Consider the following 15,955-nt stretch of genomic DNA (forward strand, 5'->3'; position numbering starts at 1 on the left):
TGAGCTGGGCCTGCCTGCAGCCCACGGGTCGCCTTCTCCAGCGTCTCCAACACTGGGAATGCCTGGAGGTCAGGGGCCCTGGGGCTGTCTTCCCACCCTCTCCCCCCTGGCTCCACTCCAGAACGGAAATGAATGAAGAAAAAATACAGAGAACAGCAAACACGTTCCCCTCCTGTCGGCTCTCGTCCCAAAGGAAAAGCAGTGTTTTCTCGGGGGCTTTGTTCTCAATCCAGTCCCAGGAGGTCATGAGGAAAATAAGCTGAAAACCCAAGAGGAAAGGGTGTGCGCTGATGTTACAGACCCATCCCAGCCGGCGGAATGTGCAAGGGCCGACGCTCAGATTCAGAAAGACCACTGTCACCAGAGGGCTCCTCCCAAGCCTCCCCCCTCCCTCCGCCCGCCTCCCACGCAGGCTCTGCACGGCGCAGCGGCCAGGGCGGCTGGCAGTCACGGGGTCCCAGACCCGGAGAACACGCATGCACACACTGCGTGGGGCCTGGGTGTGGTCCCCGAGCTGAGGGACAAATCTATAAAGTCCCTGTGGGCCCAACGCTGTCCCTGGCCGCCGCACCCTGCGTCCCGGGGTGGTGGGGGGGGGTGGGCTGCCTCGCCAGCGGCAATCCTGGCTCCCGGGGCTGCTCTCGGTGCTCGTTTATGAGAATTCGGAGAGTTCAGGGGGGGGTGAGGAAGCGTCCTCTCCGGAAGGCACATGCCACCCCTCCTGCGGTGCTATGGACACTGGGGCTGGGGACACAGCGCTGCTCCCAGAGCGTCCGTACACGTTCAGGTCGCGGGAACCCGCTGCCGCAGGAGCAAAGGCAGGTTCCGTGAGCAAGAGGTTAGAAGGTATTTACAAAGCGTCCGCCAGCTTCCTTCCGCAGCGCCGCCCAAAGCTTGGCGAAACCGGCCGCCCGTTACTCCAGACACGCAGAAAAGCACTTCTTCACAGCGTCCCTAGGAGGAAAAACACAGGGGTCAACGGGAGACGGTCACCCGCCTCCTGCCATTTCCTGGCACCCAGAGCAGCACCTTGCAGAGCAGCAAGCACCCAGACTGTGGGGTCAGGCCCCCAGGCAGGTCGCTTGCCTTGTTTGAGTTGCGAATGTCTCATCTGTGAAAAGGGGTGTCCCCACTCACACTCCTGACCAGCGGTGGGAATGAGGGCGTTGAATGGAGTAGGAATTTGCTAAATGACAGCCAGCGATCATGACGACCAAAGGAAAAGACAGGAAGGCGGTAGAGACCATCAGGAACCAAGGGACGCACCAGGAAGGTGCACTTTCTAGCAACCAGAATCACAGAATGCAGTCAATGCCTTCAGCAAAACAGCCACTCGGGGGTCCTTCATTCTAAGCAAGCAGCCGATGTGCCAAGGGACATCCACCAGGAGCTCCTAGCATGGGGCACCCTAACCCAGAGCTCACCGACTCTCCTGGGAACGCAGTGCGAGCCGGCATGGGCAGACAGCAACCAACCGCTGCCCTACTCGGCCACGTCCCAGCCCGCCCGCTCCCGGCTGCACCTGTGCCCGGGCCCTGGGAGCCCGCTGCAGGGTGGTGAGAGAGTGCACTCCCGTGCGCTTGAACAGCCAGATGATAAGAAGAACGTTTCTTAAGCTCTGTCTGTGGCCCCAGGAAGTGCTCTGGGTGAGAAAGGGCCCTCACGGAAGCTCATCCACACGTCCCATTAGGGGTCTGGAAGGAGGGAGCCCTTCACAAAGCCACCGGCCGCCGTGAACGCCAGGGCTTCTAAGTTCTCGTCCAATCACTCCCAGCGTCCACATCACCATCGGCAACAGACCTGAGGGCGTCAGACGTAATAAGCCTGCTCCCCCTGCTCACACACCGTTTTTCTTTTTCTCAGCGCAGCTTGGGAAGCACATGTTGGTTAACAAGAGAGGAACGGAAATTAAATGGTGACATGAGAACAGGGTCAGAGGCAAAGACCACGGACGGTGCCAATGTAAAGAGGTTTGGCGCCAGAACCTCAGAGCTGGAAGGGCCGACCCGCTCTAGTCGTCAATGAGCCCTGAGGCCGGAGGGTCAGCAGGCTGCCAGGGTCGCCAGGGTCACGCTGCTCACAGGAGGGAGCCCTGCTGCCTTCCCTTTACAGGCTCCTCCCTGAATCGCCCCGGGAGGCGCTGCAGGAAGACAGCACGAGCTCCCCTCCCTCCACCTCTGGCTCCGGGACATGGAAGTGGTACCCACCTTTGAGAAAATCTCAAAGCTGCCGGTTAATGGTGGGCATGTGCACAGACACGACCGATCACAGTGGAACGTGCAGGCGGCCTGGGTCGATGCCCATCACTGCCTGTATGGGGGCGGGGGTGACCTTAGCTTCCTAATCTATAAACAGGTATGTAACACCTGCCTGCTGGTCTCAAAGGGCTTAGGAAAGATAAAAGAACGAGCAGTGTCTGAAAACACTCCATACTAACAGTCCCATGCACACACATCAACATCCCCCAGCGACAGCTGTTACACCCGCATACAGCCCGTCTTACCTTGCGAATGGGATGTAGGAAAGGCTATACCTACAAGGAGAAACAAACACAAGATCAAATTAAATGAAGGGCGCAGACGATTACAGCAGCACAGGCTTCTGGGCTGTAAGAGCTTCTGCAGGGACTTATGGGGCCCTCGGGGTGAAGGGTGCACACACACACACACACGCGCGCACACATACTGTGCACGCACACACATGTGCACGTGCACACACGCTACGCCACTGTATACTGGGGAGGGAAGTGTCATCTGTGTCCAAAGGAGGAGGGCAACAGGCCCAGGCGGAGACAAGCCCTGGGACCTCAGGCTCTCGGGGTGACCCATCTGACCGGCTGAGCCGGCAGGGTCACCTCCAACAGGCAGGTCCAGAAATCCTGATGGCACAGAGCCGTCCGGAGAGAACGCCAAACAAGCCCCAGACCCACTGTCCTCTCGTATTTCATAAATCCGCAACAGAACACCGCTTCCACCATTGGGAGAAATTGTCTGCTCTGCTCCAATTACTTTTGAAACAAGAAAGAACAGAAAAAAATAAAACCCAGTACCAACTACTCTATGGATGAAACTATAAACAAGCTCTGATTCTTCAAACCCAAGTCCAAAGACACCTGGTGGCCCCAGGCAGCTCAACCCCCTGCCCGGCAGGGAGCCGTGCCCACCGCCCTGAGGAAGGCCTGGAGACGGCGGGGCAGACACTGCTCGCCCTAGGAAAAGCAAACCCCTAGGAAAAGCAAACCGTCAGAGAACGCCAGTGCAGCGGGGGTGGCGCCTCAGCCCACAGGGCCGCGGGACCTCCGAAAACTGGCTTTAGAAGCTCTCTACAGCCGTCCCTCCCTCTCCCCCTGTCCCCCGCAGCATCCAAAGTTTCGCTTTCCATGGTTTCAGTTATCCATGGTCAACTGTGGTCCAAAAATACTAAATGGAAAATTCCAGAAATAACTGAATTTTAAATTGTGTGTTGAGTCCCGTGATGAAATCTCACGCTGTTCAGCTCGGGACGTGACTCTTCACACTGTCAGCGCCTCCACGCTTCCGCCCGACAGCCACTAGTTACCAGCTCAGCCGTCGGAGCCGCAGGGCTGGTGTTCGGGTCCCCTTACTTCACTTAGTGCCGGGCCCGGGGTGCCAGAGCAGTGACGGAGTCGGGTCTGCCCCAGGGAAGCCGGGCAGTGCTTCCTGTGGGTGAGGAGGGGCCGGTCCCCGACTTAAGGCACTGACCACCTCAGGGCTTCACGTGAAGGCTGGGCACAGCAGTGCGGTATTTTGTAGCCACAGAGAGAGACCACATTCACATAACTTTTATTATAATAAACTGTGTGTGCTGTTCTATTTTATTAGTTACGTTGTTAACCACTTGCTGTGCCCGATTTACGATTACACTTTGTCACAGGTGGGTATGTGTAGAAAAAGGCCTAGTCTATACTGTATGGAGTTTGGTACTATCCCTGGTTTCAGGCATCCACGGGGGTCTTGGAACAAACATGTCCCCCACGCATAAGGGGGACAACTATATAAGAAAGACATATGTATGTGGGTACACATTTCTGCCCCCAGAAAACATAAACATAAGCGGTCACACCAGGCCCTTTTGGCGCCTGCTACAAAACACGCGTCACGTCAAAATGGGGCCAGCATTCTCCTCCCCACCTACACTCACCAGGCCTGTCTACCTGTGACTCCCCAAAGGATCATGAAAATACACTCATCCAAAAGTCCAAAACTGCCCACGGGGGGGATGGTGCTAAGCTTGCAGTCTCAAGGTCCACGCCACCAAACCGGAGTGTGGCTGACCCCTGGACGCTCAAACACACTGCACAGTCCTCCAGTCTTTGCATCAGAGCAAAACTTTTCTCCCAAAGTAGATCAGTCACCCCTGCACTGACCTGTCCGGCAAATATCATCCCCTGGTCAGCCTCGCGCGGATCTTAGCAACGTCAGAAGCTACAGACGCCACACATGCCACCCCCACCCACCCTCTGATGCTGGACCAGACCGAACGGGCCCTGAACCCACGGCCCATGGTGGGTTCAGGTAACCGCATCTCCAGCAGCCCTTCCACTGGGCTTGGCCCGAGTCCCAGTCCCGGGCCGTGCCCCCCAGCCTCCGGTGCGGATGCTGAAACCGCCCACAGCCACGTGGCTGCCCGTCAGTGGCGCGCCTCGCCTCCTGCTGACAGCTCCCTCTTCGTCCTTCTGTTAAATGAGTCATCCCATCCCAAATGCAATGCTCATTATTTTTCTTACCACTTTCCTTCCTCTTTAATGTCTTTTTGACTCACAGACTATTTTTACCAGCTCTTGTCAGACTTCATCACCCCTGCTCTTACTGGACGCGAGGGGTTAGTAACAGTAACATCTCGAAATCAAGCCTGAGCCCAGCAAACACACCGCGTTGGGCCAACAGCCTCCCCGGCCCACTCCTGCCACCTGCTGGCAGCGGGCCGTCGCAGGCTGCGCCGCATCGCGGAGAAGGCTCTGTGCTCCCCGGCCCTCCTCCCGCAGCACGCGGAGTGTGTCACGCTGCGCGTTCATCCCAGGCCGTGGGCAGGGACCCTTAGCGAAAAGGTGACTCACCACGTCAGGGCCAAAGACTGCAAGATGCAGAAGATGAGGGCGAGCCCCTTGTTGTGCCACTGAAAGGAAAACGATAGGTCCCGTGATCAGGGTGCCGAGCGCAGAAACCAGAGGGGTTCAGGAGAACGCAAACACAAACTTACCCAAAAGGCAGAACACAGGGTGAGCGTGAAACACAACTGCAGGGAGAAAGGAAACAATGTTGAGTTACTACAATGACAATGACGACACGGGGAAACCATAAAGACTTATTCTTGGCGAACTTACACCAATACTGACCAAGCTGCAGCATTCGGACCCCGTGACGGGCACGGCAGCAAATGCATCCTTCATTTCACAGCATTTCGCCGCCTGAGCACCCACGTTTAGCAGAAAAGTTAAAATCGCCAATAAGGTTCCCAGATTAAAAAGAGAAGGCTCCTTTTCTAATTTCCCCAAAAGCTCTGCCCAGCAAACAAAAATCACATTCCTAGTCCCTCCGTCTTTCCACTCAAACTGAAAAGCAGGCTTCACACGTCCCTGTACCCTAACTCCTGCCAAACGTCAGTCTTGAGAGTGGAAGAGCCACGCAAGGACAGAGGTTAACACGAGATGCCACGTTCACAGGCGACCAGTCAGGTATCTGTGTCCTTGTCCCCTAACACTTTCTCTAGGTCCCTTCTTAGAAAGTTCTTTCTACAAGACCCCTGTCCAGGCCACCTCCATCCAACAGGCCTAGGACGACAGGTGCTAGAGCGGTCATCACGCCTGTCACCGCCTCCTTCCGTAACAGAAACTTCCAAAGGAATACGTCTAAGTATTTCCTTTGTGTCCAGCACTGGCCCAGTGCTCTGAAGGGACACGAAATGAACAGCAAGCGTGGGCGTGGCCTTAGAAAACTTACGTGTCTGAACAAAGGCAAGTAACACAAACAAATCCAATAAAAGTATGCTGCCAAGCTCCCAAGGTTACACGACTGATAATGGACAGAGAGTGTGGTCTGGGGTGATTCTGATGGTCGCGTGGAAGCGAACAGGCCAAAGAAATGACAGGCATTCTGGGTTAACGGACAGGGAGATAGGACACGACTAAAGGCACTGTCGTCAGAGCAGGGAACAGGGCGATGGCCGCGAGGACGACCCGTGGAAACGAACATGACCCCAAAGTCACAGGACGATGAAAGCCATCTCGGGGGGTCACAGGACGATGAAAGCCCCCCACCGAGACTGACCCCCCCCCCCCGCCCTGAGAATGAACCTGGTCTCCGAGTGATTCCCCCCCGTATGGCCCAGTACAGCTTCACCCACTACCAGAGCTCACTCACTACCCTATCACTTTGGCTAATTTGACAAGCAGCGCCCTCTGGAGGTGCTTTACAGAACTGGCAGCACCTTAACCCACAGAAACACAAAGTGGGGGTGATAATTAGGTGGAGCATGCTCCCTTCTGCCACAGGGTCACCAGCATCGGGAACTGAGTCAAGAGGAAAGGAAAAGGGTTTAAGAAAAAGATGCCCCAGAGCAGAAAGCCCAGCTGCAAGGCGGACTCACCAGCACCATGATGGTCGCGATCAAACGCGTGGGCTCCACCATTCTCTTCAGCTGTTTCATGGGCCCCATGAGGAAGACAGTGCTGCGGACACACACACAAGCCATCAGCCCAGAGCAGTCCACACCGGCACCGCTGCCTCCCCACCGCCCCGGGCGGCCGCAACCATGGCCACGACGGCAGTGATGCCTAACGTCTGAAAGCTCTTACTGTGTGCCCAGCACTGCGCTCAAGGGCCCTGTGTGCACTGTCCTCATTTAATCCATCAACACGAGCGGGCCGATCACAGGAACACACGTACCAGACGTTCTACAGATGAAGAAACTGCAGCCCAGGAGGGCTGGGCCCATCCACGCCCCCAGCTAGTAAGTGGCGGAGAGGCTGCAGGTGCAGGCAGGGCTGACTCTGGGGCCACACTGCTCTCCGCGGGGGACAGGACCCTCTCTGAGAGGTGCCACCTTGCCGCCGTCACAGTCCACCCATGGAAATGAACCGACCAACCAGAAACACTCAAGTAATTTAACCATGTGTACGCATCTGTAAGCGTCTACAGATGCTTTTTTAATTAAATTCAAAATATTGTGGCAGTTCAGCGGTTAAGAAGGAAAAGCCACACCTTACAGGCTTAGGTTATCTGTGTTAACAAGGAGAGCAGGTCATTTTCCTTCCTACTCTCCAGAGAATACTGCTGCTGCTGCTGACGGGAACAGCTCGGAATCGCTGAATGTTTGCTAGACGCCAGCTACCACATACGTGACCTCGTTGCTTCCCCTCAACAGCTCTGGGAGTCGGGTGTTAGTACAATTTTGCAGAGATGAGAAAATGAAGCTCAAAAAGGTGAACTGACTTACCCAAGGCCACACAGCTGGGAGCCCAAGGAGCTGTCATTCAAACCCACATCTTCTAGGTTCCCAAGTGCCGAAAGGCACCCGTGTGCCTTGTGTGCGAATGGAGCCTGCCTGGTGGCAGGCGAGGGAGAGCGGGCCTCATGCCTACCACACCAGGGCCAGAGCCAGCCTCAACTCATTTCCTGACTCCACAGCAGTGCCCATGTGGCACCGCCCGAGGGGTAGCCTGTTATAGCCAGGCTTTAACACGCCGGCCAGCAGATAGCTTCACCACTGAGTGCTCAGTAAAAACAGACATTTTAAGCGTAAGTCCATCTCTTTGAAATGCCATTTAGTTTCAGTGGAATTCAAGGCTGTGCTCGTGGGTCAATTATTTAGCCAACAGTGAACACGAAGCAATAGCCAAGGCTGGCCTTCAAAGTTCAATGCAGCAAATACACAAACACCTAAGACTACAGGTAAAGCCACAAACTCCTAGACACAGCCTGGAAATAACGACTCGCTCCCCTGACTGTCTCCCTACACAATGCTGCAGGACTGGTCCCGCTGGGATTCACTAACAGTTCTTCTGGACGAAACAACAGGCCTGTACCTTTTGCTCAGTCTAGACCAGTGATGGCGAACCTATGACACGCGTGTCAGAGGTGACACGCGAACTCATTTTTTTGGTTGATTTTTCTTTGTTAAATGGCATTTAAATATATAAAATAAATATCAAATATTTAAGTCTTTGTTTTACTATGGTTGCAAATAACAAAAAATTTCTATATGTGACACGGCACCAGAGTTAAGTTAGGGTTTTTCAAAATGCTGACACGCCGAGCTCAAAAGGTTCGCCATCCCTGGTCTAGACTCTACATTGTAACCTACGCTGTCTGCCCAAAGCACAACTCCCCAGAAGTGAGCATGTGAGGGCTTTAGAGGCACGACGAGACACGTGTGCGGCAGCATTCAATAAACGAAGCTTTAAGGAGGTGGCCAGAGGCAGGCACAATCATTTGTCAGTGTTCCAGCTGGAAACAGCTGGTTTAGGGATGATTAGGGACAAGCAGCCAGGAGGCTTACAGACTTGTGCTGAGGCAGTTAACAAAGCGCTGTATGCGCCACCATGTAAATACATGCAGGCATGCAGAGCCCAGTGAAAAGGGGGTGCTGATCTAGAGGGGAGAAGGCATTTCTTAGAAGAGGTGGGGGGGGGCATGGAGAGGAGCTGCATGGGGGCGGCGTCCATGCAGAGGAGGCGGCCTGAGCAGAAGAGGCTTGGAGATGTTCGGGAAAGGCCGAGGGTCAGCCTGGCTGGGTGCAGGGGGCGAGGGGAGGGGTAAAGGCAGCCCTCGAGGGCCTGGCCCACACGCAGCTGATGGGCTTGGACTCCACCTGCAGAGAGGGACCCGGAGCCACCGGGAAGCTCAGTGGGCAGTGGGTGGCCGGCAGGGGGCGATGGAGGAGGCACAGGACAGGAAAACGGACTCCTACAGCGTCAGGTGAGCCAAGGGCAGAGTGAGAGCAGCTGGCGCGCCACCTGCTCCAGGAAGCCCTCCCTGGTCTCTGGTCGGGTCAGGCCAGGTCAGCGCCTCCCTGAGCGTCTCTCTCCACAGCAGGTTCTGTACCACTTTCTGTGTCTGCCTGGCCGGCCGTGAGCTCCATCGTGGCAGGAACTGAGCCACACTGGTCTGCGAATGCTCACAGCCCAGCAGGGTAGGATCAAGGCTCCTCGTATGAGGGACAATGGCCACAGGGAAAAAGGGGATGGAGCCTCAACGATGGGGGAGGGGTGGGCCCCCGGGATTCTGGGGAAAGCGAGGAAAGAGGACAGAGTCGGGCCGCGCTCCCCCTGGCGGGAGGCAGGGCTGGGGCTGTCAGCCCATGGGTGCGGCTGAGACGTCAGAGTGAACAAACTTGACCTGGACAGTCTGTGCAGCCACAGCACGTGGCACAGGCTGATGCCCTGCCCGCACCAGCAGGTCTGACAGGGTCTTGCTCTGAGTAACAAGTTTCACGTGCAGTGAAATCACGGCCTCGGCGCTGGCAGCAGGAAGACAAGAACAGCGCAGAGGGCTGTGTCGTAACCTCACAGACCCCATGTCCCCTCGCGTGTGAAATCCCAGGATCACATGCTCCTGTCTCCCCAGGGGTATTTCCAAGGTAAACTTTGAAATATAATCGTATCTGGAAGGGACAAGACATGGAGGATGTGCTTTGACTGCCTCTTTCCTTCCCCACCCTCGCAACTACGAAGGCACCTCCTCAGCGCCCGCGCAGGCACAGCCCTTTCCCATCTAGTGACTGGCGGAGGGAGATTAAAAACTTACCTCCCGATGGAAGCGATGTTACCAAAGGTATAAAACACGGCGAAGAGGTACAGCCCCTTCCTCGGCACCCAGAGCAGAAACGTGCCCTGCAAGACCAAGCAGAGGTGCCTGCATCTGTGCCACAGCCACAACCAGGGCCCCCGAGAAACCTGACCCCCCTCCCCGAGTCCCCTCCCGCCCCCCCCTCCTCCCGCTCCTCTTACCCGTGCATTTCTGTGAAAAGCAGCAGAGAAAAGGAGGTGGGTGACCCAGAAAGACCAAGCTTAGGAGGGCAGGGGCAAAGGCAAGGGGTGTGGGGGGGGTCTCACCAGCAGAGAGCAGAGAATTCCTGCAACAAAACACGCAATGAAGCCTTTGATTCTGGTATTCCAGCTCAGTGAGGATGTGTCAGCCACCTGCAGTTTGAAAAACAGGTCACATACAGCACCCGAGACAAAGGACGCCCGCAGTTAGGTTAGCGTGTGAGTCTGCACGGAGGGCGGCGGGAGCACAGAATCCCACATGCTCGTAGCTGCAGAGCCCGAGTCGTGGGACCAGCTCCTTCTCCATCCACGAGCCTCCTGTCCTGCGGCGGTGAGAGGCTGGACACCTCCAGAAGTGGGGGCTCTGTCTCCAGCCCCACCTACTTCCAACAGCAAGCAGGACGGCAGACCCTCAGGGAGCCAAGCCTCCCGGCAGCCCGGGCAGGCCCAGGCCCACACGGGAAAGGCATGCGCCCTGCCAGGCGGGGCCCAGGAGACGGGAAAAGCCAGGGACGGCACCCAGCGGCTGTGTCCACCGGGCATCGTCTCCTGCGTCCATTCAAGCTCAGCAGTCGCTGCTCCGCCAGCACCTCTGAGACTTGGGGGGTAAGGCTCCCCTCCTCAGGACACTCATTAAGTCTTTTATGCTGTCAGTGTTGTTGTCCAGGGCTGGCACCAGTCATGTCCCTCAAGTGGGAGGCAGAGCCTAGTTAATTAGTTACTCGCGGCCCATCCTGACTCTCTGCCACCAAGATTAATCCCTCCCAAGAGCGAAGTTCAGCGGAGGCCATGGTTTCCAGAACAACTGCCACAACAGGGAGCTGGGAGTAGCTCCCCAGGGTTTTCTCCCTGTGCCAAAGGCGTCAGCCAAGTGATCTTCCTAGTCTGTCCACCTGACAAGTGGCCCCGGCAGCTCCAAGCTGGCACAGGCAGCTGCCACTGAGACCAAAGGCCTGGCCTGCACAGCCAAGGCAGGCGGCCGGGCCAGGTCTATGCACCCAGGATCGCGCGTGTGGCCGCACAGTCTCCATCTGGCAACACGGTGGAAGCTGCTGACCACGTTGCCACCGGCTGATGGAGGAAGGGAGGTGGTGGCAGAAGCTGCCAGGGTCACTGGACTGGCAACTCCCTCGGCCTTGGGTGTTCCCAGCTCAGGACCTGTTTTCAACCCTGCCTCCAGCTTCCTGTCCAGCCTGACGCTGGAGGAGAGCCAGCGGCTCCCCCAGGTGTGGCAGGCCTTGCTCCGGAACGGCTTCCCTCCACCCAGGACACAGGTATTTCGGGCAGGTTATTACAGGGGTCCTGCTTCCCCATGTGTTCACACGCACTGAAAGTGAGCTAATGACACTGCAATACCACACACAGACACACACAGACACACACACAGCATCTGCAAGAGCGTGTGGCAACACAGGACCCTGCTCGGAGAGGCGCTCTCAGGGCTGGTAACATGCAGTGGGAGAAGGGGGTTAGGACAGACACGCCACCTGGTGCAATGACAGGAAAACCTCTCCTCCCAAATAAGTCAGGTGATGCTCTGCTATCCGGGTGCACCGGCGCCCAGACAACCGGGCGAGACCCCCTCTGACTAACCTGCCCAACTCCCACCAAGAACAGAATAAAATCAAAAACCACAATTCCTCCTACTCATGCAGGCACCAAAGAACTCACCTTGCCAAAGTGGAAAATGACATCGGGCTGCGTGTGGGAGAGAAGTGCGGTACAGGGTTGGGCTGGACCAGTTACCGGAACACTGTTTGCACCAACAGGGATATTTTACTTTATTTTTTAATATTTTTATTGATTTCAGAGAGGAAGGGAGAAGGAGAGCTAGATAGAAACATCAATGATGAGAGAGAATCATTGATCAGCCGCCTCCTGCACGCCCCCCACTGGGGATGGCTCCCTGAGCGAGAATCGGACCGTGACCTCCTGGTTCATAGGTCAACGCTCAACCACTGAGCCACACCAGCCGGGTCAACAGGGATATTTTAAAAGATTCAAACTTTTCTTTCTTTTCTTATTTTTTTAAAATATATTTTATTGATTTTTTTTACAGAGAGGAAGGGAGATAGTCAGAAACATCAATGAGAGAAACATTGATCAGCTGCCTCCTGCACACCCCCCACTGGGGATGTGCCCGCAACCAAGGTACATGCCCTTGACCGGAATCAAACCTGGGACCTTTCAGTCCGAAGGCCGCTGCGCTCTATCCACTGAGCCAAACCGGTTAGGGCTCTTTCTTTTTTTAAAGAGGATAAACCATAAGGTTAAGTATCAAACTTGAATTGACCCTGGCATGAAGGATATGGTCTCAACAGCCGGACAGCGAGATTCCGGCCCTTGTAGAAATCAAAAGCACCAGCAACAGGAGGCGCCTGCTTTCCACCTTCAGAAGGAAAGTGATGCGTTGGTTCGCCAAGTCTCTCAAGCGGAGTTCCACCCAAATGCCAGCCTGCTTACCAAAGGGGGCAGGACTTTTCCCGTTTTCCACTCTGTGTGGTTGCAAGTTCTTGGTCAAGCGCAGGAGGAAGCCGCGGCCCACTTCTTCTAACTGGACTCAGGGAAAACGAATCACTTTTATGAAAATAGACTCGGGTGGTGTAAAATGTCTCTCTGAACTCACGGTTGCTGGGAACTGGGCGAACATTTTTGGAAATCAGAGCCGCTAAAACAGTACCCGGATAGGATTTGGAGGCAATCAGTCACGCACGGTCTGGCTGGCAGGTACGCACAAAGGTGCCTTTGACTCCGGGATGTGGACAGAAGAGCAGCTCTTGCCAAAAAGAAGTAAAACTAAGACGTGTTCGGGAAGCAGGGCTGGTAACGAGAAGGTGAGAAAGGAACACTGCCTCGTTCCTGCGCTGTCCGGCCAGGGGCCATTCAGACCTTCCTTGTCCCTGGAATCCTTTGCAGGGACATAAAACCTATACTTTTAAAAGAAGTCCACTGACAGGAAACGCTGAAGGTGTAGTTAGGCCGATGCAGCGTCAGAAAACTCATCGTGAGACCACTTGTGTTGAGACATGGCCAAGCCATTTTTATAACCCTAGTTTCCTACCTAGGAGAACAGAACTCGTCATCCTTCTGTGGTCTGCATTAAGAGAAGAAAAGTTTTTAGAAGCCAGTGTGGCTCAGTTAGTTGAGCATGGACCCATGCACCGAAAGGTCGCTTGTTGGGTTCCTGGTCAAGGGCACATGCCTGGGTTGCCAGCTCAATCCCCAGTAGGGGGCGTGCAAGAGGCAGCCCATGGATGTTTCTCTCCTTCTCCCTTCATCTCTCTTTAAAAACAATAAAAACGTATTTTTAAAAATAAAAGCACTTGCTTCTGGTGACTTCTGACAGCTTATATGCTGACTTGGCAGAGACTGTAAGGCCACCTGTACAACTTACCACATAAGACAGACATTCCACCACAGAAAACCCTGCAGCTGTGGAGCCTCAGAGCCCCGGGAAATGTGAGACAATCAAGCCAGGACCGACATTTTAAAGGAGACCTTACCGAACAAGAAAGAATAGAGCCTGCCCTAACCCGTTTGGCTCAGTGGATAGAGCGTCGGCCTGCGGCCTGAAGGGTCCCAGGTTTGATTCCGGTCAAGGGCATGTACCTGGGTTGTGGGCACATCCCCAGTGGGGAGTGTGCAGGAGGCAGCTGATCGATGTTTCTCTCTCATCGATGTTTCTAACTCTCTATCCCTCTCCCTTCCTCTCTGTAAAAAAATCAATAAAATATATTTTTTTAAAAAAGAATAGAGCCAACAATAACTCTGAAAATGATCCGGCCGGTTCTGAAACGTTTCCCAGGAGTTCGGACGGTGGCGGGGACATTCAATGATATAAACCGGAATCTACGTTCCAAAAGAGGAAACTGACAGCAGTATTTTGGAACAAGAGAGAAGCACTTACTCTTTTTTAAACGAGATTTAACACAGGCCTGAGCTTCCAACTTAAAACCCTTCACTGTGTCCAACATGCATAGTCACCATTTTAGGTAAAATTCAGCATTTAGTTTTCAATCACTCACGCTCGAGAGTTTTCAATCACTCACTCTCGAGGATCTGTCCATTGCTTCATGATGATTTTCTAAATATATAACATTGGCATCGTCCCACTGTCAACACTCCCTCCCTCGCCCAGAGTCTTCGGGGAGAGAAGAGGTCACCCTGGAGAAGCCCGCTGCTCACAAAAGCTGTTGACAGTCCGCAGGGCATAGAGCTGGGTAAGCAGGACTGTCGGCCAATGAAGTTTTCTTCTGCCCTGTCCCGTCTGAGGTTTCCCGGGAGAGAGAAACCCGGAACAAAGAACTCAGGAAATTACCCCTGAGCCTTGGCCAATTAATAAAGGCAACAACCTGAAAAGAAGGAGGCAGCTGTTTTGAAATGAGGGGGGCGGGGGAGTTAAATCTCAATTCCTACAACACCCGATTCCTATGGTGTTACTTCAAGGTGAAGCGTGCAGTCCTGAGATCTCACGGAGGCTGGAGGTACTGGCATCGCACACAACGCAGTACCATCAGCAGGTGGAGGAAGCGTGGGAGGAAACCATGGGAGACGCCGCTTAAAGTGACAGCAAATATGCGTTTGGCGTTGGAAGGAGATGGAAAAACTGGGGCCCATGCAATACACGCCAAAAAGTAAAGACATGATATTCTGTTACCCAGAAAGGAAAACAACAAAAGCAGAAAGCACGCGAGAGAGGAAATACACAGTCTGTGAGGCTCTAGCGCCGGGGCCTTCGTGCCCAGCTCAGCTCTCCCGAGGGGCCCGCGGTCCGCGTGCAGACTGCGTGGGCAGAGAAGCAAGCTGGTCCCGGCCCGCGGGAGTCCCCGGTTTCGCGCTGGAGGCAGTTACACAACACGCGGAGGTGCACAGGGCCGGGTGGGAGTGTCACATCCACAACCTCAGCCGGGCAGGAAGGCGGCCAGGAGCCCCCAGGTGCGGCCACCGCCCCGCCGCGCGGAGCAGGGAGCCCCGCCCTGCAGGTGCCCGGCCCAGCAGCACCCCAATGGCCCCAGGCCGGGTCTCCAGGGCTGGGGCCAACCCGTCCCCGAGAGGCCGCCTCCATTCGCAGACGATTCTGGGTTCAGCTCAGCGCCGCCCTCTGCGCGGGGCGGGGGGCCTGGGGGGCGCAGGACCCAAGTAAACAGACGCGGGCGGCTAGAGCCCAGCGCCCGGGCCAGCCTTGGGGCGCGCGGAGTGGGGCGCAGGGTCTGCACGGAAAGGGGGAGGACGGCAGAGCAGCTTTCCAGGACATCCTGGAAGTCCTGCTCCTTCCCACCGCCAGCAGCCCGCCCCCTCCCCTCGGCCCCCCACCCCAGGCGCCCGCGAGCCTGCGCCACGGCCGGGCGGGGGGCACACTCACCTCGGCCAGGCCGCCCCGGTCCTCGGCGTCCTGCCCACTCAGCACCTTCTTCAGCTTGTCCATCCCGGGCCGCTCCGCGCCGCAGCCCCTCGGCCGCCGCCTGTTGCGCTGCTCGGGCCTCGGCTCTTCCGGGTGCGCGCCCCGCCCAGGTGCCCGCCCACCTGGCCGCCACCGGCGCAGGCGCCCGGCGAGCCCCCCGCCCACCTCCAGCCGCCCGCCGGCGCCCCGCCCGCTGTTACGAGCGTGTTTTGGTCCGGGGCGTCGGGAGGGGCTGGAAGAGTGGGAATCGAGGGCCACGGAGCCTGCTACACGTCAATCCACGTCCCCGCCTTCCCGCCGCCCTCCCCGCCTCGCGGGTTCAGCGAGCAGACGCCGAGTGCCCCCGGGGCGGGGCTGCGGGAACCCACAGGCGAGCCGGCCCCTGCGCACGTTCCCAAGCCGGTGGGTTCGGGCTGGTGACCATGCTGTGCCCAGTCCACGTTCTGCTTGCACCTACAATCTGTTCAGAATCCGCGGGACCACCTGGAGTAAGCTGAGTCTGTAGCGAGCTTTGTGGAAACGTTGAAAGACGCTAATTCCCAGTGGAA

The 15,955-nt window shown here is 56.2% G+C and overlaps 1 protein-coding gene across 1 annotated transcript; it reads right to left on the reverse strand.

Moving 5' to 3' along the window:
• Positions 1–146: 146 nt before the first annotated feature.
• SFT2D2 (SFT2 domain containing 2) lies at positions 147–15,496 on the reverse strand. The gene is made up of 8 exons (XM_081113107.1): positions 15,369–15,496; positions 10,073–10,159; positions 9,765–9,850; positions 6,607–6,688; positions 5,221–5,256; positions 5,078–5,136; positions 2,504–2,533; positions 147–954 (listed from the first exon to the last, which is right to left on the reverse strand). Exons 1-8 carry the CDS (start codon positions 15,429–15,431, stop codon positions 915–917), a joined length of 483 nt encoding a protein of 160 aa, XP_080969233.1. The 5' UTR covers positions 15,432–15,496; the 3' UTR covers positions 147–914.
• Positions 15,497–15,955: the final 459 nt, after the last annotated feature.

This window comes from Myotis nattereri, assembly GCF_964212035.1.
Source record: "Myotis nattereri genome assembly, chromosome: 18".
In the NCBI taxonomy this organism is placed as follows: domain Eukaryota; kingdom Metazoa; phylum Chordata; class Mammalia; order Chiroptera; family Vespertilionidae; genus Myotis; species Myotis nattereri.

Bases quoted from the DNA above. Each gene is read 5' to 3' on its own strand.
- SFT2D2 (XM_081113107.1), bottom strand. From the start codon at position 15,431: ATGGACAAGCTGAAGAAGGTGCTGAGTGGGCAGGACGCCGAGGACCGG. The intron at 6,689-9,764 runs GTAAGTTTTTAA...GTGTGTCCGCAG, and splicing joins AACATCGCTTCCATCGGGAG to CACTGTCTTCCTCATGGGGC. The intron at 955-2,503 runs GTAAGACGGGCT...TTTTCCTCCTAG, and splicing joins TCCTACATCCCATTCGCAAG to GGACGCTGTGAAGAAGTGCT.